Source organism: Sander lucioperca, chromosome 15, assembly GCF_008315115.2.
Source record: "Sander lucioperca isolate FBNREF2018 chromosome 15, SLUC_FBN_1.2, whole genome shotgun sequence".
Classification (NCBI taxonomy): domain Eukaryota; kingdom Metazoa; phylum Chordata; class Actinopteri; order Perciformes; family Percidae; genus Sander; species Sander lucioperca.
Genome location: NC_050187.1, coordinates 11,697,990 through 11,722,023, shown reverse-complemented (window position 1 = coordinate 11,722,023; position 24,034 = coordinate 11,697,990). Strand labels below are relative to the sequence as shown.

Sequence of the window (24,034 nt, the reverse complement as noted above, 5' to 3'; positions counted from 1 at the left end):
GAACTGAGAGTCGATTGCGATATATGATCTCAACACTACGATGGGAGAAATTCCTACACCTTGGACCTTTAAAGGAATAGCATTAAGTCGATTTAGTAGCTTGAATACATTTTCCTATATTAAATTCAATTACATTTACACCTCATTATCAATCCAAGGTATTTTTTTGGGGAACTACAAAAGTTGTGGAATCTGTGGAACATCTGGAGTTACTAGCTGTTGAGTTATTTAAAAAGGTAATTTCCAAGTTTGATTAGTGAGATGTATTTTATGATTTAAGTAAACTGACACTTTAAAGACATCAAAAAGGAAAATAAACCCATCCCAGTTACTGCCAGCACAGCCTTACGTATGTGGCAACTACAAATCGTACAATGTAAAAATATATGTAACAAAGAACACAGACACCAGCGTAGTTTTAGGGGTTTAATGGGTTTCGGTAAGGAGTCATTTAAAAGGAAGTGATAAACACATACAAAAATACCCTTTCAATACATTTTAGAAACAAACATCTAAATGAACTGTTTTGTTAAATGTTTCTGAACAGCAAAACATGAGTTGTCTGAAACAGAGTGGTGCAGATTTAATTCAAGAGACCTACCTGCTATGAATGCTATTAAAAAAAAGATCACATGGTACAAATATGCAAATATAAATAAAGTGATAAGAAACCCCCAAATAATGAAGTATATGCCTTTTGAAAAAAACTGTTCTCTGTACATTTATTTGGGGAAACGGATGCTGGGGAAAGAAAAAAAGAGCGTGTGTCCCTGTGTCTCTACCTGCTCTGAAGAAGAGGGTGCCTCGTCAGCATCACTTTATACTTTGTTGTACACATATATCTTCTGTGCAGTCAGTCACTCAGTTTCAGACCATAAAAGATGGAAGGTTGGGGCCTAAGGCAGGAAGAAAGTTTTCTCCTGACCCCCTGTCCCCCCCACCTGTGGCCTCAGGAGATGCCTTTTAAGAACCTCCACAGGAGGCGCAGAGTGTTAACACCCAAAACGAAGGGAACTCCGTCTCTCTCCAACACAGACAACCATCTATGCATGCACGCTCTCTCACACACACAAACATACAGTCAACCATGTACACATGCATACGCAACAACCAGCACAACTTGTCAAAAAGCCTCAAACCATTTTTTTTTCTTCACAAAGCACCACAATATCATTCATGGACATGGACGCATAAGCAACCAGGACTTTGCTTCATCGGTTTCACTAGTAAACAGACCACGGTGAACTGGCGGGGGGTAGGGGATGTCAAGCCAAACAAATTACCCTTTTTTTTTTTCTTAAAAAAAAAAAAAAAAAAAAAGAAGCTGTTTAGCCCTCCTGATGGACTACAGATTAATTTTAGGTGTCAGACGATCACAGGTACGTACACAAAACTGGAAATTCAAACACTTTGTGCCCTTCTAAACCGTCCAGCGCTCACGTTTGTTTCAACCACACCTATCATCGACATCTAGGGCTCAAATACACCAAGAAAACGTAAGCAGAAAACTCATCAACCTCCTTCTTTTAATCCAAGACGTACAACAGGCGCGGCACTTTGACACTGAAGCTACACTGAACAGAAGTAATAGCGTGGCATTATTGATATGGTTCTTCTCATGTTCTGTACTAAATTCTTTCAGGAGCTGAACAATAAACCAGAAAGACACGTCACCACTCCCAGAAAATGCATGACGTTCTGTTGTCCCAAAGATGATTGCCTTGCTCTTACCGGCACCTGAGAAGCACTGCTGTCACTGGGTGTCTGTAATCACCTACAACACTGCAAGTCCAATACCAACCTGAAGCCCTCTCTCTGGGTAGCTGTGGTGGTCCAAAGGGTCGTTCGTGGGTTGTGATTTCCGTCATATCCAAGCAAACTCTCATAAAGCCTCCCTGCAACTGTATCCAAACCTATACAGTGTTTACAAAAAAAAAAAAAAAAAAAAAAAAAAAAAATATCTAGGGCTGGAGACAACTGTTTTGGACAAGCAATAGAGAAAAACAAAAAATAACATTTTTTTTTAAACATTTTTTTCTCTTCCTTTTTAGATAAAACTACAATAGAATGGTCAAAAGACTTAACAGTGATCTTTTTCTTCTTTTTTTTTAAGACAAAAAAAAAAGTTTATGTACATCAACATTTACTGTACAGGTTTCTGTTTGGGGAAAAAAGAAAAAGAAAATAATCAGCATACACCAGAAGTGTGTGTAGCAAAGCGTTGATAAATGTTCTGGGCTGTTTTTAAAACATGTTAGCTAGAAAAAAGGGAAAATGAAAAGAAGAACAGCTCATTTTCCATCTGTACTGTGTACATATATTTTTTTTTTTTTATTTTTTTTTTTAAACGGCGAGGGAGAGTAAAAAAACAAAAAACGGTGGCTTTAAGTTCTCAGATGTCAGATATCTCCGTGATTGTTGTGTTACTGTAAATGCCCTCTGACCGTGAGCGTGACAGAAGGGCGCTCACAACATCTGGTTTGACCAAAATCACCTATCCACAGGCAAATCTGTAATCTCTGAAGACTTGAGGTGAGGTGTCCGTCCTGCTGCTTCACACTTAGACACGGACCGACCTGAACACAATCCCTGCCCCCTGTGTGAAGTCAACTTCTCGGTGTTTGACTTAACTGTAAAGCCCCAACTCTGTGAGTGTATAAATCTAGTCTATAGGTATGTGTTCAAGCTATATGGATTCTGGCCTTTTCTGTTTCTTTCAGCCTCTTGGCCTGCTCCTCCAGAGTGGGGGAGTGGGCTCTCTTGGCGGTCGCTCCGTTCAATGGGTCAGCTCCTCGGCTCACTAATGTGGGGATGGAGCTGCCCACGGAGGGGGGCGCCGCCGCCGCGTGTTTGGATGCCACGTGTTCTACAGAGAGAAAGAGAAGGACAAAGAGAGTGCTCATTTTGGAGCCTGATTTTAAAAATGAATCTAAGTTTTACCGTAGTCACATTTTAGTCATCTGATTTAGTCTAGTTTTCATCAATGAAAATGTTCTCTAAATTTTGTTGTGCTGTTCTAATTCTGTCGCCATCTTTGTTGTGTATGTTTGTTGTGTACGTATGCGCGGCTCTTGGGACTGACCCACTTGTTCACTTAAATACTGTTCAATGTCTCGGTTTAACATAAGACAAGCATCTTTAACACTAGAACGGCCAATCCTGCTGCTGCCTGACTTTTCCTAAAAGAGTCTGTATTTTAATTTAAAATTGTTTTTATATACATTACACAAAAGGCAAAGAAAATACAGTCACTTTTACCTATTTCGGCCATACACGGTCATATTGACCGCTCGGATTTTCGCGGTATTGTTTTTAATTTTTCACGCGGTTGAAGATGCATCTTGGTTGCTTAGTAACTACCACAGTCTCTGTCAGAGCAACGTAACTAGCGGTCTCGAGTAACAAGTGTGGGCATCACCGATGGGCCGATGCACTACGGCGTGGAGGCACTCTGTTCTGAATCAGAAGGCAAACACCGGGCGCTCGCTCTGTGAAAGGCGCGGTACACGTAGATGGCCGGTGGCTGTCTACATGTTCATATAACTTTATACATCCTCGAACTGACTGGAATTGTTGCACACATCCTCTCCAAGGAGTGCACCAGCAGTAAAATTGCCCGGAGGAAGTTCATGCAGCAACTGGCAGAGGAGCTGAGAGCGGAGTTTATGGAGGAAAAAAGGGCAGCAGCTCACGGTCCGAGCAGCGCTGCGCACCGCAGCAGACGCCAAAACAGAGGCAGTGCTAGGTTAGGTTATAGCTAAATGTTCAAATAAGATACTTATAATTGTTATTTGGCTGTTATGAGTTAAGTTGAATGAATTTCCACACCATATTTTTCGGGATATGAATGTATGAAATAATTACGGTTTACTGTGCCATGATATGAATAATTGAAACACGTATTACTACTCAAATGTATAATTAAACTCGTAAAAATGTACATTTCGGTGTTATTACGTTTTTCTAAAGATATCCTAACACAATACATAATACAATATTGCAATTAGGTATTTATCATGAGAGATTATAGAGTTTGGAAACTGGCGGTCAAAATGACCGCTCATGGCAGTTCTAGTAGTTATGGAATTCCGGCACTTCTAGTGTTAATGTTAGATAACATTTAGACAAAAAAAAAAAAAAAAAAAAAAAGCCATTAGGAGCACATCTACAGGAAGTTTTATGTTAGATAGCTGACAGCTAACATTAATCTTGCAGTCATACTGATACAGATAAATACAAAAAACAGCTGACTGAAAGTAAAATTTACTTTACAACCCACATGCTGTATGAATGTTGTTAAATGCTATGTTAACGTTAGCTTACTTCCAAATAAAATAAAAACGATGATCAGTGTGCTGTCCTGCATGTTTTTGTGATTTGGTCCAGCTGTTTTGTTGCAGTTGTAACATGTTCAGTGGGACTGTGGACTCATCTAGTCCAGCCATGTGTTAGCTAACATTACTAGCAGAGACGTTACTGTTCTGCTGCTTATTAGTCAAGCAGCTAAAATCAACCGTTTTGTCGAAAGGCTTTGTTATCAATGCTTACGTTTTTATAGTTTCAGTCTGGTTTTCATCTAAAATAAAAAAAGGTTGTTAACAAATATATCTTTGCCATAGTTTTCCGTGACAAAATGAACACTAGACAAAAACAAATCTGCGTGATGAGCACACTGATGAATTACCAGAACTGATAATTGACTGAAAAAGCAATTCATTACTCACTAGAGCCAATGACAGGAATGGACATGCCCTTTTCTTCACTGGCAGGAGGAGCGTCAGGGGTGAGGGTAGCCTCAAACACTGGGGGCTTGGGAGGTGTGATGCTACATTCAATTGAAACAGACAGGCCAAGAAATACAACGTTAAAAACATTACTAAGCCAAATAACACCGGCGGTTTCGAGTGGCGTGATTGGTGCCGGCAAAATAGTTGGGAGCTCACTTGTGGCGGTTGAGGGCCAGTTTAATGGAATTTTTCACGACGCGACAACTGTTGCTTGCTGGGAGAGGCGAGGAGGCGTCTGGCAGCTCCATGCTGGGAAGTCTCTGAGGTAGGAAACAGACATTATGAATCACAACACATTCGGAAGCTTTATTAAAAATCATTGAATAACTGCTTCAACAGAACCCAAGTCCACCACGTAGAGAGAGTAATTATCCAACGTTAATTCAAATCAAACCATTCAGGTATAAGATAAAGCTAATGGTTAACAAAGAAGACGTTACCTGTGTTCTTGAGGTATCAAGGGTTGGAATGGGCTTAGCCTTTGACTCAGAAAGGGGGGTCTAATGGTGAAGTGGGAAAACACGTGAAAACGTTAATTTTGTTTTGTCATTGCCATTTTGCCATTACACGGTCAATAGAGGCAGCCAGAGTAACTAACACCTACAGTATTGGGTCCTTCTCCATGTGTGTTGGGGTCCAAGGACGGTGGATATGGCTCTTTAAACGCTAAGTCGTCATTGGACACCTCCTGTAGCAAAAACAGTACGGTACCAATTAAATCTGCCATTCAATTCAAAGGAACACGCCGACTTATTGGGACTTTGTCTTATTCACCGTATCCCCCAGAGTTAGATAAGTCCATACATACCTTTCTCATCTCCGTGCGTGTTGTAACTCTGTCTGACTCACCCACCGCCTAGCTTAGCCCAGATCCTGGAGGTAACCGGCTCCATCTAGCCTACCGCTCCCAATAAGTGACAAAATAACGCCAACATTTTCCTATTTACATGTTGTGATTTGTATAGTCACAGCGTGTACAAATAACAAGGTCACATGAGACACAGCCATCTTCTAACGTATACATACTGGGAACTATATTCTCAGAGAGGCGAAGCACTGCTACTTGGGCGGAGTGATTAGCGAAACACCTGAAAAGCACCGTTGTTACTCTCTGCTCCTCACCACGGGGCTTCTCAGGTGCTGCGAGCAAATCACTCCGCCCAAGTAGCAGTGCTTCGCCTTCTGAGAATATAGTTCGCAATATGTATACGTTAGAAGATGGCTGTGTCTCATGTGACCTTGTTATTTATACACGCTGTGACTATACAAATCACAACATGTAAATAGGAAAATGTTGGCGTTATTTAGTCACTTATTGGGAGCAGTAGGCTAGATGGAGCCGGTTACCTCCAGGATCTGGGCTAAGCGAGGCTAGCGGTGGGGGCGTCAGACAGAGTTACGACACGCACGGAGATGAGAAGGGTATGTATGGACTTATCTAACTCTGGGGGATACGGTGAATAAGCTAAAGTCCCAATAAGTCGGCGTGTTCCTTTAAATCCAACACCAAATATAGTCAAAGCAAATAGATATGGTTAACTCCTGCCCTGGTCACCTCTGTGTCTTTGTGCCTCTTGGCCAGGTCCTCTTGTGTTGGCGAGTGGGGTCTCTTGACAGGAGCTCCATTGACCGAGTCCTCTAGGCCGTTGGGCTCCTCCCTGGGGCTGCTGGTGGCGTTGGGCTGCACATCCCCACTCAGCACCGTGGGGACGGAGCTGCTGGCTGGTGGGGAAGGAGACTTTGCTTTAACCGCTGGCTCTACAGAATGAGACAGACCAGAAAAAAATTAGATCAGGATCATTTATCCACATCTTTGATATCCATATAATGATGTTTTCAACATTTCCAATATCAACATGCCGTTTGTATATCAACATTGTTCTCTAGATTTAAAAGAGCTTGGTTGGTACTTATTATTACGTATAGACCTTTTCAATGGAATTCAATTGCTAGGCAACAGCCTGGCCGCTTGTTAACTTCCTGTCATTCACATACACTGCAACAGAAAATCAACGTGGGGCCATTTCGAATGTTTACGTTAACATCTGTGAAAAGGTCTACAGTATGCATATGCTGGCTAGGTAATGGGACTATCAATTATCCCATATGCCTCTTTATACAATTACTGAAACATTGAACAGCCTATCCCAGAGAGGAAAATGACAGTATCTGTGTAATAGTCATGGGAAAAATGACTCACTTGAGCCAATGACGGGGATGGACATGCCCTGGTCTGGAGCAGCTGCTGCCGCACTGGGTGCTGGGGAGCCCTCCACAAAAACCTGCTTGGGAGGGCTGACGCTGCAAAAATACAAAGAGAGACAGAAAACATTCACTCAGCATCATATGGTGTGTTGAGCCTGGTCATTGTAAATAGTAATATATGGCAAAAAGAATAGGACACGCATTAGAATAGAACATCTGGTGATACAAAAAAAATCCAATGCAATTCACAATTACAACACTACAATGCATCAGGTAGAAAAAAGTTAATAAAAACGGCACTAAAAGTCTAGAGGTGCGTCATACCTGTCCTCTGTGTCGGAAGTAGGCTTAGAGGGTTTGCTGGCTGGGGAGGTGAAGGGAGTCCCTGAGTCTGTGTCTCTGGAGCTGTCCAGGTGACTGCTGTCCAGAGAGATCCGCTTCGAGCTCCCCCCGTTAGAGCTACGGTTCAACTCCGCTATGCTCTGCAGCAAAGAAGACACGGGGAAATGAACAGAAACACAATCAATACACAAAATGAGGAAAAATATTACGACAATCACAAGAAAAATGTTTGAAAATCATTAAGGCTTTATCCCAACTTGCACATTAATATCTCACCCTCTTCTTCTTCTGCACCAGTTCAGGAGGAAGGTACTGATGGAGCTGTTTCTTCTTCACATGCGTTGCTTCAATCTTCATCCCATCCTTCAGCATGTTGATGTTGTTGGCTTGTCTGTACACTGCAGAGAACATGTCGATCTAAGGTTAATTAACTACTGGCATCAATATATAAACTAGCCTGGGTAAACCCTGATGAACTTCGGGCAAATTTGAGATTTGCTCTGCAAGTCAGTCTGGCCAAGAGCCCATTCAAGCCCATTTCCAATTTTTCCAAATCGAGGCACCAATCACAACCGCTGAGGCGGGCTTTACACGATGACGATAGCGCAGCGACGGCGAGCAGCTTTTTGTTTACATTCAACACGACGGCCACCGAAGCGCAGCAACCCGTTGATGCTGCTGTCGCTGCTACGTCACACGGATCGTTGGTCTGATTGGTTGAAGGACTATCCAATTGCGCCAAGATAGAGGCATTTGAGCGGCGTCCGTTGGCGACGCCCCTTTGGAAATGGGCTGTGAATGAAGCTTGCCCAGACCCACTCTCAGTTACAACTGAGAAGGGTCTGGTGTCAACCAGGCTATGTATAAAACGCGTTTGACTGTCTTCTTAGCGTAGTCCAACTGACTGCTGGCCATTTCTTCGATTTTGACACCATTTTATGGCTTACGCTCTTGCAGGTTGCCTCTGCGTAGCATTTTCCTACAAACCATTATGTTCAAGATTTTAAACATGGTAAACCTCCACTCACATTTTTCATATAATATAGCAGTATATGACAGGTTACCTATTAAAAAAAAAAATGCTTTTAAACGTATTTCCATGTTATTCCTAATAAAATTAAAGTGTCTTACAGACTGGAATTCTGTATTTTCTCTTATATTCTTACGAGACAAAAAAACGTATGTTGCGTGTGATTAGTTAAACTGTGTGGATTCATTTTGTCAAGAAAGCAAAACAGCAGAAATTGTCCCTGAAGACCTGAATTCACTGCATTTATGCTGAATGGGTTTTTAATCCCAATTCAATTTTATTTATAGTATCAATTCATAACAAAAGTTATCTCAAGACACTTTACAGACAGAGTAGGTCTAGACCACACTCTATAATTTACAAAGACCCAACAATTCTACTAATTCCCCCAAAAGCAAGCATTTAGTGGCGAGGAAAAACTCCTTTTAGGGAGAAACTTCGGACAGACCCAGGGTCTTGCGGTGTCTGAAGGTGCCGGTTGGGGGTGTGATGAACAGTGGCAATAATAGTCACAATAAAGATAATGGATCAGTGACTAGAAATAGTAGCTGTAGTAGCTGTAGGCATAGCAGGGCACTGCAGGGTGTCACAGGACGTAGCAGGACGCAGCAGGACGTAGCAGGGTGTAGCAGGACGTAGCAGGGCACTGCAGAGCGTAGCAGGTGTAACAGGGCATACTTGCAGTGTACTGTATACTAGAAAAGCCCTGCAGCCTTTTTTTTTTTTAAATTAGTATAAAAGTGTTTGACTTGGTTGTTCCCCGACCACCGACAGAAGTGATATGACAGGACCTACCAGTGTCTGTGAAAGATTGGATGTCGTACGTCAGGTCAATGTTCACACTCTCCGCATTCTCCACTTTCTTGAAAATGATCCCAATGAACCACATGGACACAAAATCGTTCCTGTTGCAGAAACACACATAATGTTGGAACATGCGTGTGATAGCAGAGCAAATCAATGTGACAGAAATGCATTCACAATTTCAGTACTCTCAAAGCAGCATTCAACGAAGGCCATGTCTCTACATAACAATCAATAACAAAACCCTTGCCAATAATGACTTCATGACTCACGGACTTGCACTAGCAGTGTTCACACGTCAACAGGCAACGTGTTCCAATTACTCAAGGACAAAACAATGTTTAATGATTAGCAGGATTGGCCTTCACTAATCCAGATCTTTCTCCCTGAGCTGTGTTTGTTAAGTATGGATAAAACTGAACTCACTCGTTGCGGTTCTCTTTGGACCCAGGGAAGGACTGGGGGTTGACATGAGCCAGGGTGATGTACTCATTCCTCTCTAGGTTTCCCACCAGAACACGGATCTTTGACTCCACCAGACCGATCCTGAGGGAAAAACATAAGGATGTATTCACAGAGGTGCCGGTTAAGTTATCTTCACAGTATTGCAGTACGATTTCACTCAGTACAGACGCTTACCATTCCAAGTGGTTTTCTTCTGTGGAGGCACTGGCAGTCAGAACGATGTAATGCCTGCAGCACGTAACAGAAAATCAGAGTTGTTTAGTAGCTAAACGCTACAGCATTATGTCAACATCTGCTACAGCCTGCCCAGGTGCATCTGTGATGAAAAACAGCTTCAAGACCACACAACTGAATGAAAACCTCCCTCAAAACAATTAGTATTTACTGAAAGACTACCGTGAGGGGCATAATGATCTTGTGTCCAGCCCCTGTACATCTCTACATGTATGATTCCGCTCAACTTCTAGTGTACATGCAATATAAATCATTAAATGGGGTGATTCAGCAGCATGTTTTAAATTATGAATACCGACTTCTGCCTTCTAACAGGCGGTTTAGAGTCCCTTCGTTTAGATACAACAGGCTTAAGAACTCTTACGCATCAGTTTATCCTGTTGCTAATCCAAAATCAGTTTGCTGCAAATTAAGATCTGGACCCGAGGATATCACGCAACATGTTTCTTTGCCATGGCTGTTGACATGTCTTCATCTTTGTACTATATGTGTAATTGTTGTCTAACTCTGCGCTTTTCTTTTTATTTCTTCTTTTTGAGCGGAGCAAAATGATTTTAATGAATGAATAAAGTTGTATCACACTGTATTGATCATCAAAAGTCTGTAACTCAATGTGCTACACAGTGGAACTATGGACTATGACCATTCACACCAGAGCCCAGGTAATGTACCAACAGAACAAGGCAGAACACTTAGTTACGGTACTTGTGTGGGTGGAACTTTCATAAACAAAATGAGTCAACCAAACTCTGACCACAGTTAGGATGAGTCAAATCTGCCCAACCCCAAAATGTGAAAACAATAAGTCGAAAAAAAGCAAAAACTTGCATCATCCCGTTTTAGTTTCAACTGCACAAATACAACCTATGGCCTGTTAAAACTGTCACACGAACCAATCATTTCCACACAACCTAACATGATACGGATATTCATCTTGCTTTGGTAAATAATATGTACAATCATCAATCATTTATCTGAAAAAATCAACACCTACTTGTACTTTTGGAAAAAGTTGGGTGGCTCAAAGAGTTTGGACCATTCTGCTTTTCCCTGAAGAATCTCATCTGTGACGCTGAGGCCTGTTCATGTCAGACACAGTGGGGAAAAAGACATATCAGGCTAAACAACTCAACATTCAAAGTGACACTGTGGTTACTATTGCTTTTTTTTTTTTTAAATACTCGGCAAGATAGACAAGATACAAGATTTGAAGAACTGGAAATGCAGTTGTTTCAGTCATGCAGCCTATGTTACCGTATTTGAACTCCTCGCTCATGATGGTGCGTGTTGACGTGGAGACGTTGTACGTGGAGTTCTGCTGGGGATAGGCAGGCGTGATGATGGGCATCAGGTGGTATCGGTCGGATGGGTTCACCTAAAAACACCGCACATGGACCAAGATTGGTTTCGCTGCAGAAATGAGAGCCTTCACCAACACGTCGACACTCATCCCAGCAAACTGAATTTTTAGAGAAAACGTACTGAATGGCATCATTAAACCAAGGGCACACACCCCACCTCATACACACAGGAACACAGGCGCGCGCGCACACACACACACACACACACACACACACACACACACACACACACACACACACCTATTTTACAGACTTGCTTCCCTCTCAAACATCAGGTGAAGGGATTTGTCAGTTACTGATGAAGGGTGCACAGCTAGATCTGTGGGCTGTAACGGAGCTTTAGCATCTTCCATTAGAGTATGCGAATGTGCCCAACTAAACAACAGTCTCCACTGTTGGTGATATTCATTTTAGCCATTTCATTTCAATGTTCATCAACGTGACAAAAACTAAATTTGAAATACTACATGTGCACATTGAGCCTTAATATCAGCTGATTAACACATGCATAACACACATGTAGTTAAACCGTGTGCAGATGTACACAGTACATAGCACATGCCTAGTTAATATCTGTTTTACATCGGATATCAGCCATTCGATGACCTTTTCCAGGTTGTCTGTGTTAAAAAGGGGGACTCTGTGAGAATGCCTCCTTACCACCAAGAGCTATTTAGCGGTTTTCTGAAGAGCTGTTGGTCACCAACTTCAAGTCATTACTGCCAGCAGCAAAGCCTTTACCATGCAATTATGTCATTTTTCTAGATTATGATGAGCATGTCTCACAGTAAACAGAAATACTTAAAGTAGCCTAAACATTTGGGAAATTATAATATCTAAAAACTATACTTTCTGCCTGGTTGTTGGCCGTACTGTGACTGAACGGAAACGACACCAATAGATAATTAAAATGTGTTTATTGCTGAAGGGACACAACAAGCATGACACAGCAATTACAACAGCTAGAATGTTTTCAATGAAGGCTATTAGGTTAATTAGTTTAGGATAAGTAAATGTATGGTAATATGAGAAACAGTAAGAGCAAAACTAAAAGTCAAAACAAATATATCAAAGCCCTGGCCAAGGAAAGACGATTCAAATGGATAGCCTGCAAGAAGAGTGTGTAAAGGTGTCCTTGACAAATATTTACTGCACACAGTACTGTTGTTGTTATGGGATTTAAACAAAAGGTCAGATCTGTTTTGCTATTCAATTGCTAATGCATTTTTTTACTAAAGGAGTGTGTCTGTCTGATAAAAGACGTCCACGTAGAAAGTCTTCCTTGCTCCAAGCTGCTCTGGGAAGCCTCCTCCGAGCAGAGTTAAGAACATTGGAACTCAAGATAGAGGACCCGATCAATTTCCGGGTCACATGAGGACAGAGGAATGAGGAGACATGAAATAAGAGAAAATAAATGCACCTATACTCTATTTGTTGAACTAACTTTCAAAACAGCAACAAACTCACAATTCAGCAGATTAAGTCTGTCCAGATAGTGTTTCCTGTGTCTACACAGCAATAAACATACAAAATGGAGGCATACCAACATCATTAACATGTGGAAATAAAACACTGGTGTCATACTCACTCTAGGATCCCACACAGGTAAATTCAGATTACTGTCCTCAGGCTGTTTCAATAGCACAGGATTTGGCCACTCCCTGTAGGATGGAAATGACAAATGTAGTAAAATGTGAATACTGAAATATAAGGCATCGCACGAGGCTTTGAAATACTGCCATCAAGTGGACAGGACAAACAGGAGGTTGTCATTGCAAGAGATAAATGCTCACCATTTGGAAAACACCAAGAAGAACTTGTGGACCAGCGTTGCAGCCACAGCGTTCGGGTAGAGCTGGCAGGTCCTGGCCACCAACATGGCCCATGACACTCCACCCAGAAACCCCAGCATGTTGGAGTAGATCCCACGACCTGCAGGCAGAGGGCAGTACAATAAGGCAGAGTCATCCTAAAAATATTGGCGTTGCCCAAAAGATAGTCTGGATCAATAGAAGTACATTTCCAGGATAATTGCCCGACATCCACCGTGTCCCTCACTTTCAGGACCTGTTTACACGAATACGCTCGCGGGTGAAAACAAACAAAATATTTTATCAGATGTGCCTTTCAGTAGACGGCGACGGCATTTTTGGGGCTTGAAAAAACACAAAAAAGTGAAACCACCATTCTAGAGAGGAAATCTTAAAAACTCCACCTTCGTGTTCCCGTCTAAAGGGTAAAAACGCACGGTGCAACTCTGTGTATGCATTGTTTGGAGCAATAACTCCACCTCCTTGTCTGTCCAGACAAAATTGTAAGCTTTTGTTGTTCGCTTCGCGCTACTAAGGAGAGGAGAGGGAGACAAGTAGAAGGAAGGTTCTACGCAGGTGCGTGGACTTGGTGGATCGCATTTCACACACTTTTGCGTCACCATATGCACGCAGATTTCCCACCTTAACGCTCGTCTAAACGCGGAATATAAAGTGAGAACGCAACGCCACTTTTGCGTTTTCTCTTCAGATCGTTTCCGTCTAAACATAGCCTCAGCTCTCTGTGCGTGGCCGCTCTTAATCGGTTCTCCTCGTGAAACAACAACAAACTTTGAGCTAGCAGGCTGAAAATGGTAATTTTTTAAGAAAATCTGGATCGTGCATTAAGGCAGGCCTGCTTGGTTCTTTGGGGGAATGATTGTAAAGATTTACAAAGAATACGTTAACAGCATTTCTATCCAACTGGGCCTTTTTGGGACCGATAGGTGGGGATTGCTATCGACAAAATACACAGCGATACAGTGGTAAGAGCAAATTACGTTTAACCATGTATCCAGCTAATTTAAATACCTCACGTTACTGTACTGTGTAAACGGTTAACTTCATTTAATATTGTATGTGGTGTTTTCTTTTGTGGGGTGCAAATGTTCCACAAAAACAAGTTCCTCCCCGAGACCATTTTGCAGAGCCACCGTCGCTGTGTCCGGAGCTTAGCGCCGCCCAAGATGATTTCGATTGGTTTAAAAACCCCGACCCAGAGCGTTTTTCTCGCCTAATCCCAGAATATATGTGTGGTGTAGCCAGACCTTACTCCACAGCGCCGTGGAGATAGTTCTGGCAATGCGAGACTACCCAAACGATGAGTGTGGGTTTTTCCATGTATACGCTAAACTGGAAGGACACCTGTTGGGAGGTAAAAATCATCAATTCGGCACACAAATTTGTAACAATCCCGTTTTAGATCATTTGTATATTTGATATACATTTCCCCCTAGGTTGACTGCTTTGTGGTGGCGGGTGGGTGCTGTGGGAATGTGGCGGCAGACATGTGGTGTTCGTGCCTATGCATTTTGCCAGTCCCCGCATGTGGTGAAACACGAGAGAGCAGAAGGTATCGATTGTGCGAAATTTGACACATAATAAAGTAAAGTTGTTAAAGTGCACCCAACATTACAAACACATTTGAAACCACTTACGTTTTGCCCACAGTTTAATGGCTCTCAATGTCAGTCTGAAGTTTTCTTTGTTTGGCACCAGGTACAGAATTTCATCGGTCACCCGACAGCCTGGAAGACAACCATCAGAAATCTTAAACACTGCGAGAAAAGTATTGCACTCTTAAAGTTAATGCGTACACTGCAAGAGAAAGTTTAAGGTTAAAGAGTGATCAAATCAAACTTCAGTTTTAGATTTATATTCCTGCCACAACCAGCTGCTGCAAATGTGATGCACTATAGACTTCTACTCTTTTATTTATTAAATCTCACTCTGGAAAACAGCACCTGCAACAGCATCAGGCCTCAAGTCAATAGCATTACTTCTCTACTGTATGTGTACGAGCCAATAGAGGCAACATGGCATCATGACTTTGCGTAAACATACATGCTACTTTCCTAAAGCCAAATGGCGTGTTATCTGTACGTATTTTGAGCTATCCACGTGTATGTCTACACTGTATACAGCGGATGTAAACATACATGGCAAGGGCGTGTTATCGCGAGAACAACGTCACGTGAAAAAAAAAAGGTTGGGTTTAGGAAAAGAACATTGGGGAAGGCTTAAAAAAATAAACGGTTAATAAACGCCACACGCTGGACACGATCCCGGTTCTCCTGGGTCAAAGTCCTGCGTTTCTTCCGTCCTTTCATACTACTCGCTACGGCGATAATTCACACGTAACGTAGGTCAATGGAGGCCAAACGGCGTTGATAAACACGCTAAAAAGCGATTATACGTCCTGATAACACGCCAAAATGGCATACGGATTGGCGTGTCATACATACGCCACTTAATGAGATCAGTCTGATAGAGGCCATGTAGCGTACCGTTAAGGCTGCGGATACACCGAATGTCCAAGTTTCTCAGGATGGAGTCTCCCCTCAGGTCCAAGTTGTCTGGAATGGATTGCAAGGCCAGTCTGGCAAACAGCAGGTCAATCTGTAGTAAGAAAGTACCGAAGAAACCGAGTATAGTAGGGGGGCTCAAATTTCAGTCAAATCCATAAGAAACCTGAGGCTAATACTAGGCACAACAACAAAACATTTTTTTTTGTCATAAATAGGTCGACTCCTCTTTCTCCTGGGAATGGCAAGCAAGTCCAAAGTAGTATGGCACAGGAGGATGAACTTTTAAATGATTCAGAAATGTTTATTTTGAAAAAAAGCAGAATACAATACTTCATATGCCAACTACAAACATGTACAGAGGTTTCACATTTTAGGCAGAACAGCAGTTATGCTGATGCTCATCTCCGTCACCTTATTTTATATCAGCTTTCCTGTTCTGTAGTTTTCATGGACCTGAACTACAAACTGGACCAATCTGTGTCAAGAAGTTTCTACCTCAGCCTGAGAAAACAAGGTTTTAATCTGTACCCTTTTTTTTGTTGAAGTCTGACCAAAACCATCATTCTTAGCACAGCTATTGCAGCAGAAGCTACAGCTGAACATTGATTCCAAATTGGGAAAGTCTACACCACAAAACACATACCTATAAAAGCTTTGTTAGAATGGTAATTTCTGGGAGGAACACTTGGATCTCAAAGTGACTTACCTCTATTCCGTCAAATTTGAATTTTATCACTGGCACAAAGGCGTCTTCGACAGCCTTGAGAAAACACCAAAAGAGACAATATCACCAGCACATTCAAGACGTGGTCATAAAGCTGACTGGCATCATCATTAAAAATGAGGTGAAAATCAAAGTCAAGAACACAGAGCTTGTAAAGAGACATGTAAAGTAATGCTTCCAGCAGGTCACACTCCTTCTGCAGTGCTTTGAAAAATGTTTGCAGACAGCTGATAACTGTAATGAAGGTGGGTTCAAATTCAAAAAACATGAGCATAGCATGGAACGTGGGCTCCTATGGCTGTCTTTGGAGCCGAGTGTTTCAATATTTAACTAAATTATCATCTTCCTCTTTCAATATCCAATAAACACACGGATACTCTCAGTAACATTTAGCCACCAATAAAAGTGTGCCACCACTGTGCATTTTTGGATAAGATCAGCAAGATGAGAATTTTTCTTTTTTAAACGGCAAATAAACAAATGGCAGCTAATTTGTTAATTTTTATTTCAGGGTTTCCCGCAGCACTTTGTAGTTAAGGCGGCCGCCTAAACAGCACGCCTGCTACCTTAACTAAGTCATCAAATCAAGGACTTTGGGTTAGATTTTTTGACAGTTTTCAGTGGTTATGAGGAGCAATACCAGAGAGAAATTCAGTGATCACTGATCGCTGTTTAGGTACATTAAACCATGTTAAGCTTTTTCCACGTTAGGACTTATAAAGCCCATGAGAACCGTGGAGAGTCGACCCACTCCGCTGCCCTGCTGAAAATGTGAAGCAGAAACGCTTAATGTCAGATAGCGTCCATAATAATTGGACTTTGGGTTCGATTTTTTTGACAGTTTTCAGTGGTTATGAGGAGCAATAGGTCGTTTATTCACATTTAAAAAAAGGGATTAATCGTCATTTCCCCGTCGCGTGCGTCGTTGTTGTTGTTTGTCAACAAATGTGCGGGCAGCTGGGGCATGCCCGGACAGAGACATTTTCTGCAGGAAACCCTGAATTTAAATACATTTAGTGTCACAACAAACTTTTACATTATGTATATTGATTTTAATGATGACACACACCTTGGGAAATTAAACATGACCAGCAGACCTAACACCACAGGCGATGCTCTTGGGTATTTCTCTCTGCAGTTACTTCATAATAACTCCTCTCTATCTATTCAGCAAACATTCACTTAAACTCAGCCATAAAAATGTAATTGAGCAATGTTTACCAATGTTAGGTATTGCATTGTTCTGCATTTCCAATACATTGAACTCCGCTCTCCCAGAGGGTGGAGTTCTTACCCAGGAGCAGTGACGTAAGCGGTCCGTTGATCTTCCGTCTTTTTACACTAAAAGACCTTTGAATGAACAGTCTGTTTTTATAAACTCAAGAGATGAAACTGAGAAATGGCCAGAGATGCCACAAAGACTTACCCTCAGGTCTTTGATCTCTTCGTGCTGTTTGAATTTCTCAAAGAAAGACTGGAAAAAGTCACTTCTCTCTACATGGCGGGGAGCCACACATAAGGCATCAATGTCAGCTCCTGGAAGAAACACGTTACTTTTAGCAGTGTAATCTGTGTTGCCCTGTAGGTTAAATAGTTGACGACTTCAGTAACAATCTGATTGGTTCAATGACCAAAGTTTCTGCATTCAAGGCTAAAGAGTGTTAATGTGATAACACATAATGGATAAACAACAAGTAGAGCAGCTAAAGTCAAGTGCAGCAACTTTTTAACCATCGTTTTCAGTGACTGTCAAACTAATAATGCCTGGACCTGCTTTGCACAGTCACACCTAGGGCTGCATGATATGAAGAAAATATCTAATTGTGATTATTTTGACTGTTATTGCGAAATGATTCACGATATCGGAGGGAATGATCATTTTGGTACCATCATTCTCATTGAAAATATTCAAATTTAAAAAAATTAAATCATTAAAGTGTGATGTTTTCTTTGGTCTGTAGGATAAGTTTTGTAGGCTGTAACGTCTCTGCAAGACCACAATAATTAATTCAAAAGGGTTTGACATATTTTGCCTTTAACAAATATTGCACCCTCCTGCGATTTGGATATTGCACTAGTCTGTATTGCGATTTCGATAAAGTTGCAGCCCTAGCCACAGGCTATAAAATGTTAAGGGTTCAGTTCTAGCGAACCGTGTAAAAAGGCAAGTCAAAATGAAAACCATTTCAAATATTTGTTTAAAAAGTTGATAGGACTAGAGGTGAGTGTAAATCTCCCATCTGATGCCCTGACTCCATAACCATTTCTCCATACTAATGGTTGTGCAACATTAACAGCGTCTCTAATTCTGCTGAAAACGTCCCTTGAGGCTTGAATTATACCCGACATCTCAGAAGTAGTTGTGAAATCAAATTCCAATAGTGGGGTCCCAAGTATTAGTTTTTAGTATTTACTGTGAAATATATATTTATCTTCTACAATAACTGAGAAATTATGAAATGCTGAACAAATGTCAGAACACAATTACACAAGGGGATTCATTACTTTTACATACAAACTTCTCGTGTTTGAATTTGTTCCCTCATAAAAATGAACACAATTATGTATTACCAAGTGTAAAGTAGGCTTACAATAACACTAGTAAAGCCAATTCAATTTAGATTAGGGCTGGGCGAACACAAACGCACACACACACACGACAGGAAAGAATTAGTGGCGACGAAGGCTGACTGGTGGCGCCTCACGTTGCCTTTGTCAAAGGGTTGTACGTGAACACACCGCAAAGACTACAGTCGATGGCCAACTAGCATGCGAGTCCTGCGCCTGAGTGAGGAAATAACTCTCCGTGCCAGCAGACAGTGGTAATCTATTTGTCATCCAAAATGGTAACCGGATTTACAAACTGTTGCTACCACACACACACACACACACACAGTTGCCCAAATCAGCCAGTGGCAGCGCAGAGCCTACAGTCCCTTGCCTCACTCCCCTTTGGGATGACAGCGAACGCTGGGAGATGGCTAGCTGGCTTGTCCATCTCCCTGGCTGTCATCCGTTCTCTTGGCAGAGAAGACTACCTGCAGTAGGGAAGTTGAGCGACCAGGCAGCCCGCTGTGGTTGGCTGGCTAGTTAGCTTGCTAATTCCACCCACCAAGCTTTCATGCTACGCTGGTTACAGAAAATGAGCCGAACAACTCATCAGGTGATCCCAATGTGTTTTCCCACGCTGTGACAAGACTGTGTGAAGGAAACATTAAGTTGTTACATTTTACTAAATTTAGTGGCCAGCCGGCTAGCTTAGCTTGGTTCAGTTCTCAGTCTAGCACCAACCACGGTGCAAAGGGAGACAAAGAGAGGTCTACGGTCTTTAAGTTTCTTAAAGCTATAGTGCGTAGTTTCTTTCTCCCCCATGAGGAATTCTAAGTAATGACAACAACACTGTTGGCACGTCCACATGATACAAGCCTTACGTGATCATGCCCCCACGCAGCTGCTAGTAGCCAAGGAGGACACAGAGGATAAAAAAAAACAAAAAAAACATGTTGGACTCTTCAGAAGAGGTAATTATCTTCACTCGAGTTTCTGCACGCGAAAGTCACCGGACGACTCAATCTTCTGAACATAACCATACTGAGAAATACAGAGAGAGTTGTGTTGCACTGATAGTTTTAATTAGCTTTGTAACAACTCATTTGGCAATTGCTTGAATGTAACGGATGTTCATTACTATCAAAGTTATGCACTAAAGCTTTAATTCTAAAAATCTTAAGTATTATGGTACAGGACATTATTTTATTAGTTTATTTTATAATGTGTAGGTATGGTGATCTTTTAAAAGGCATGTTTATGTTGAAATAAATAAACTATACAAGTAGTTACTGTATGTATCGTGTTTGCCCTCTTATGGAGATAATGTGCATAAATAAATATTCAAATAGTATGAACTGTTTTTTTTTTTTTGAAGAATCCAGACAGCCAATTTTGACAGCCCCATGTGTATTGAGTGATCAGATCAAGATGAAAGGTAAGAAGAGCTTTCTGTGTGCCCTTTTGACTTGGTCGTTTGCTTGCTTTCCTCACTTTTTCTTCTTGTGCACTAATTCGCTTAAGCTGCACAGCCAATCAGAGCGATTCCTCTCACCGACAGCTCTGTGTTGAATCGGCCGAAATAAAGCCGATAGGGTTGACTAGTGGCGTCGGTGCGGGACATACCGCACGAAACTAAGGTAACAAACAGGCCCAAGATGGGCCGACAGTCTCCGTGGTGTGTCCCCACCTTGACGTTCTGATACTTGCAAGTTTTGTTCATTTTGCACTAAAGTTCTAAATAAAATGAAAACACACAGTACTTTTCATGTGAAAGTATTTAATTCACACAGGAGTATACAAAACGAGGCTTTACCATGTGGTTATGTCATATGTACTATTTATTAAATTACCAAAAAAACATGTCATATTGTGATATGTATCGTTACCAAGATATGAAATGACCTATAAACGGGAAAGAAGATTTTGGCCATATCGCCAAGCCCTAATTTAGACAATGATCTGTTGCGACAGGAATGTTTGGGCAGCCTCTCTTTATCTCCAGCCTGAACAAAATACAGAGATTCAAATGTTCTTTCTAAACAACAGCAAACAATGTGGGGGCGTCACCTGTGAGAGCGACTTTTGTTTTTACTCAAAACAGCTCAGTTCACTGTGCTGGCCTACACTTGTCTCTGATAGACAGATATTGTGAACAGAAACTTTAGCCCCTGTTCATGTGTTTGCTCTTCCCTGCAGTCCACTTGCTCACAACTGTGATTATGTGTTGTGGGATATAGGTCCAACTGATTTAATAGATCATCATGTGCCAGTTTTCACATTTGATTTCACCAGAAGTGCAACAGGTTGTTATAAACAAAGCATTGAAAATTGATCAAGCACAATTATCAATTTTGCCGATTAGCTTGGAACATCCTTACTCAGATTCATGGAAAAACACTATGCAGTTTGTTGGATTGCCCTAAAAATGTATTTAATTATTGTAAATTTAATAACTTAATAATTAAGTCACAAATAGTAAAACAAAAAAACTGAGCAATGTATTTCGCTGTTATGCATGTATATTTAAGATTCTTTTTTAAATCTTTTGATCTCACTTGTGTTTGTTGTTAAAAGAAAGGATGTACTCAACCCCATTCACACTAATGCTTTCAGTCGACAGTAAGCCAATGTTCACACAGCTTACAGACCCCAAAACTAGTCTTTTCAAAACACTTTCAAAAGCAGAGGAATCTGACAATAACAGCCTTGTGCTTTAGTGTGGTCAGGGTGAACTGAGCTTTTCAAAAACAACAAGATATGCCTTCTCAGACGGAGTTGAGTGCTGTGTCGCAGATACCTCTATCTCCATTTGCTCCTTTTGAATGTCAATATAGCCAAGCACACAGTACAAGTGTGGTCATTAAAGTTCAATGTTGTCAGACAACTTCCAGGCATAAAATAGTGATTTGATGGCGATGATGTAGCTGCAATGACTAGACATACCTTTTGTGTGCACTCCAAGTCTGTACGAACCAAATGTAAATATCTTGCCCCCAACACAGCTTATAGCTGATGGTGGGAGGTTCTGTAGAGGAGAGAAGCATATACAGTGTAATCAAATTAGTATGACTTTTTTTTTTCTTCTCTTTATTGCATAACAATAGCTTTATTGTGTCTCTGATTTGATAGTCCCTCCATAATGCATCATAAATAACTAACTGTCTGTACTTAGAAGGCATTTAACACAACAGTACCCACCTTTAATTCACTGATCTCTGCGATCCATTCCTTAACAAAGTTATTCAACTTCCCAAGGACTGCAAGTCTGAAAAGAGATACAACTTTTAGTGGGTGTTTTATTCACAATCTAGCCCTTTCACTAATTAAATAGTGAGATAGAAAATTATATAAATAAACCACACAATCCAGTTGATGTTAATGTGTGCAATTAAGCATCAACGCGCATATTATATATATATATATATATATATATACACACACACACATACACACAGTATATATGCAACATATACATGCAATGCAGTAGAACAGCCTTACAATAAATGCTACCTTTGAGAAGCTTTGGAGTTTCCATTTTTGTTGAGACTACCAGAGAAGTGCTGGTGCATTATATTACAAGTGTTTCAAGTTTTCGTGTGCACCCCTTACAAGTGTAGTTGTGATTGCTGCAATGAAGGGTATGCAGTCAAGATGCCCCATAATTGTGTTATGGTTAATATAAAATTATACTTTAGGTTCTTTACCTATGGTTCAATTCCTCTTCATCTTCAAACACCCCAAAAGGTTTCATAGCATCACAGAGCTTATTGGTGTACTGGTGGTCTATTTCTCGTGGGGGTGCAAGGCTAATGGCAGAAGTGATGCCATAGTGTTTCTGAGGCTGCTGCCCACCAGGCATGGTGCTGCAAGGGAACACACATGGGAACAAGGAGCAATACATGAAATGACAGCTACAACACGACACTTCACGTTATTACGATAAAAACCCCGTCTTAAAAAAATGACTTGATTAAAGTTACCAAGTCAAGGTGAAAGCATTTATCAGTCATTAGTTATTGTAGTGTTATGATTTGCTAGTTTCTATTATTACCGCGAACCCATGTGTAAACACGCTACAAGCTCCGAGAGCAATGTACTTAAAACAACAAGCCTATTAAAAACCCGATAGTTGTTTTACAAATCAAAATTGAAAACTGAATTAATTACAATTACAGGAACATGTTTGAAATGAGCTAACGTTGGGTCACTATTAAAGCTGGCGGCGAACGATCGTTAGCCGAGAGGCTACAAACAGGCTGGAAGCGCTAACAAATTGGCTAATTTAGCAAACGTTAGCTGGCTGCTACGGAAGAATTGGTTTAACTAATGACTCGCTTTCCGGTTAGACCTATTTAAGGGCTGACCTTTTCTCAAACAAAAACAAGTTAAATCCGTTCATTTTGTTAGGCATATTTACACCATAGATACCCAACAACAAACAAGCGAGCTAGCCAACAAATGGTGGCTACAGGCCTTGTTTGGTTGTTGTGACAGTTGGCTAACGTTAGCTTTTAGCCTATTCTTTAGGACTATCTAAAACGCGAACATAAAAGTCCTTAAATGGAAAATGTACCACATGCATGACTTACCTTGACATTTCTTTCATGTCACTCTAAAAAGCTTGTACGGTTTTTCCCGCTGTAATCCCGTAAAAAAAAAAACTAAGAAAGTCAGCAAGTGAAAATGATAACAGCCTCGACCTGATTACAACAATGGTCACTTTGCAGAGAGCAGTTCAAACCTTCCCCCTGAACCGGAATCACTTCTTATAAGATAACGTCTCAGCGCGTAATCCTGAAAGAATACTCATATCTAATTACTTTACAAAACTCGCAGGACTTGGTTGGATCCTAGCATCTGACACGCGTTTAATAGTTTAGGACTTTTTTTATTTATTCAAAACTACAAATGTAACGGCATTTGTCGGGACAACGTCTGCGCAGCACGCTGAGCGAACCATCGTCAGAAGGCACCGCCTCTCACAGGCCACAAATCACGTGACCACCGAGGCCTGATGCTGCTCTGATGCATGATGGTACAAATAGAACACACTCGATCGCAGCTAGCTAGCTGCAACCATAGATATAGTTATATGGCTAGATATAGGTATATTCAGAGCCATAGAGATATAAATGTCTTTCTCTATCACTCTGGGTATATCTAGCTATAGCTGCAACCAATCTATGGCTGCAACAA

General features: G+C 41.2%; 1 protein-coding gene across 3 annotated transcripts; it reads right to left on the bottom strand.

Moving 5' to 3' along the window:
* Positions 1-412: 412 nt before the first annotated feature.
* On the bottom strand, positions 413-23,714 carry papolg (poly(A) polymerase gamma). 3 transcript variants are annotated; one of them, XM_031284125.2, is made up of 24 exons: positions 23,428-23,708; positions 22,543-22,701; positions 22,037-22,103; positions 21,782-21,863; positions 17,715-17,824; positions 16,271-16,324; positions 15,544-15,655; positions 14,695-14,784; positions 13,022-13,160; positions 12,817-12,889; positions 11,122-11,242; positions 10,862-10,946; positions 9,808-9,861; positions 9,595-9,714; positions 9,160-9,269; positions 7,611-7,732; positions 7,317-7,474; positions 6,988-7,088; positions 6,343-6,545; positions 5,392-5,475; positions 5,228-5,287; positions 4,944-5,047; positions 4,725-4,825; positions 413-2,866 (listed from the first exon to the last, which is right to left on the bottom strand). In XM_031284125.2, the coding sequence occupies exons 1-24, from the start codon at positions 23,442-23,444 to the stop codon at positions 2,682-2,684; spliced, it is 2,511 nt and encodes an 836-aa protein (XP_031139985.1). In that variant the 5' UTR covers positions 23,445-23,708; the 3' UTR covers positions 413-2,681. The 3 variants fall into 3 exon arrangements, with proteins under 3 accessions (XP_031139985.1, XP_031139987.1, XP_031139988.1); XM_031284127.2 differs by lacking the exons at positions 413-2,866; positions 4,725-4,825; positions 4,944-5,047; ... (9 more) ...; positions 10,862-10,946; positions 11,122-11,242 and having other exon boundaries at positions 12,129-12,889; positions 23,428-23,714; XM_031284128.2 differs by lacking the exons at positions 413-2,866; positions 4,725-4,825; positions 4,944-5,047; ... (10 more) ...; positions 11,122-11,242; positions 12,817-12,889 and having other exon boundaries at positions 13,018-13,160; positions 23,428-23,710.
* Between the last annotated feature and the right edge of the window lie 320 nt (positions 23,715-24,034).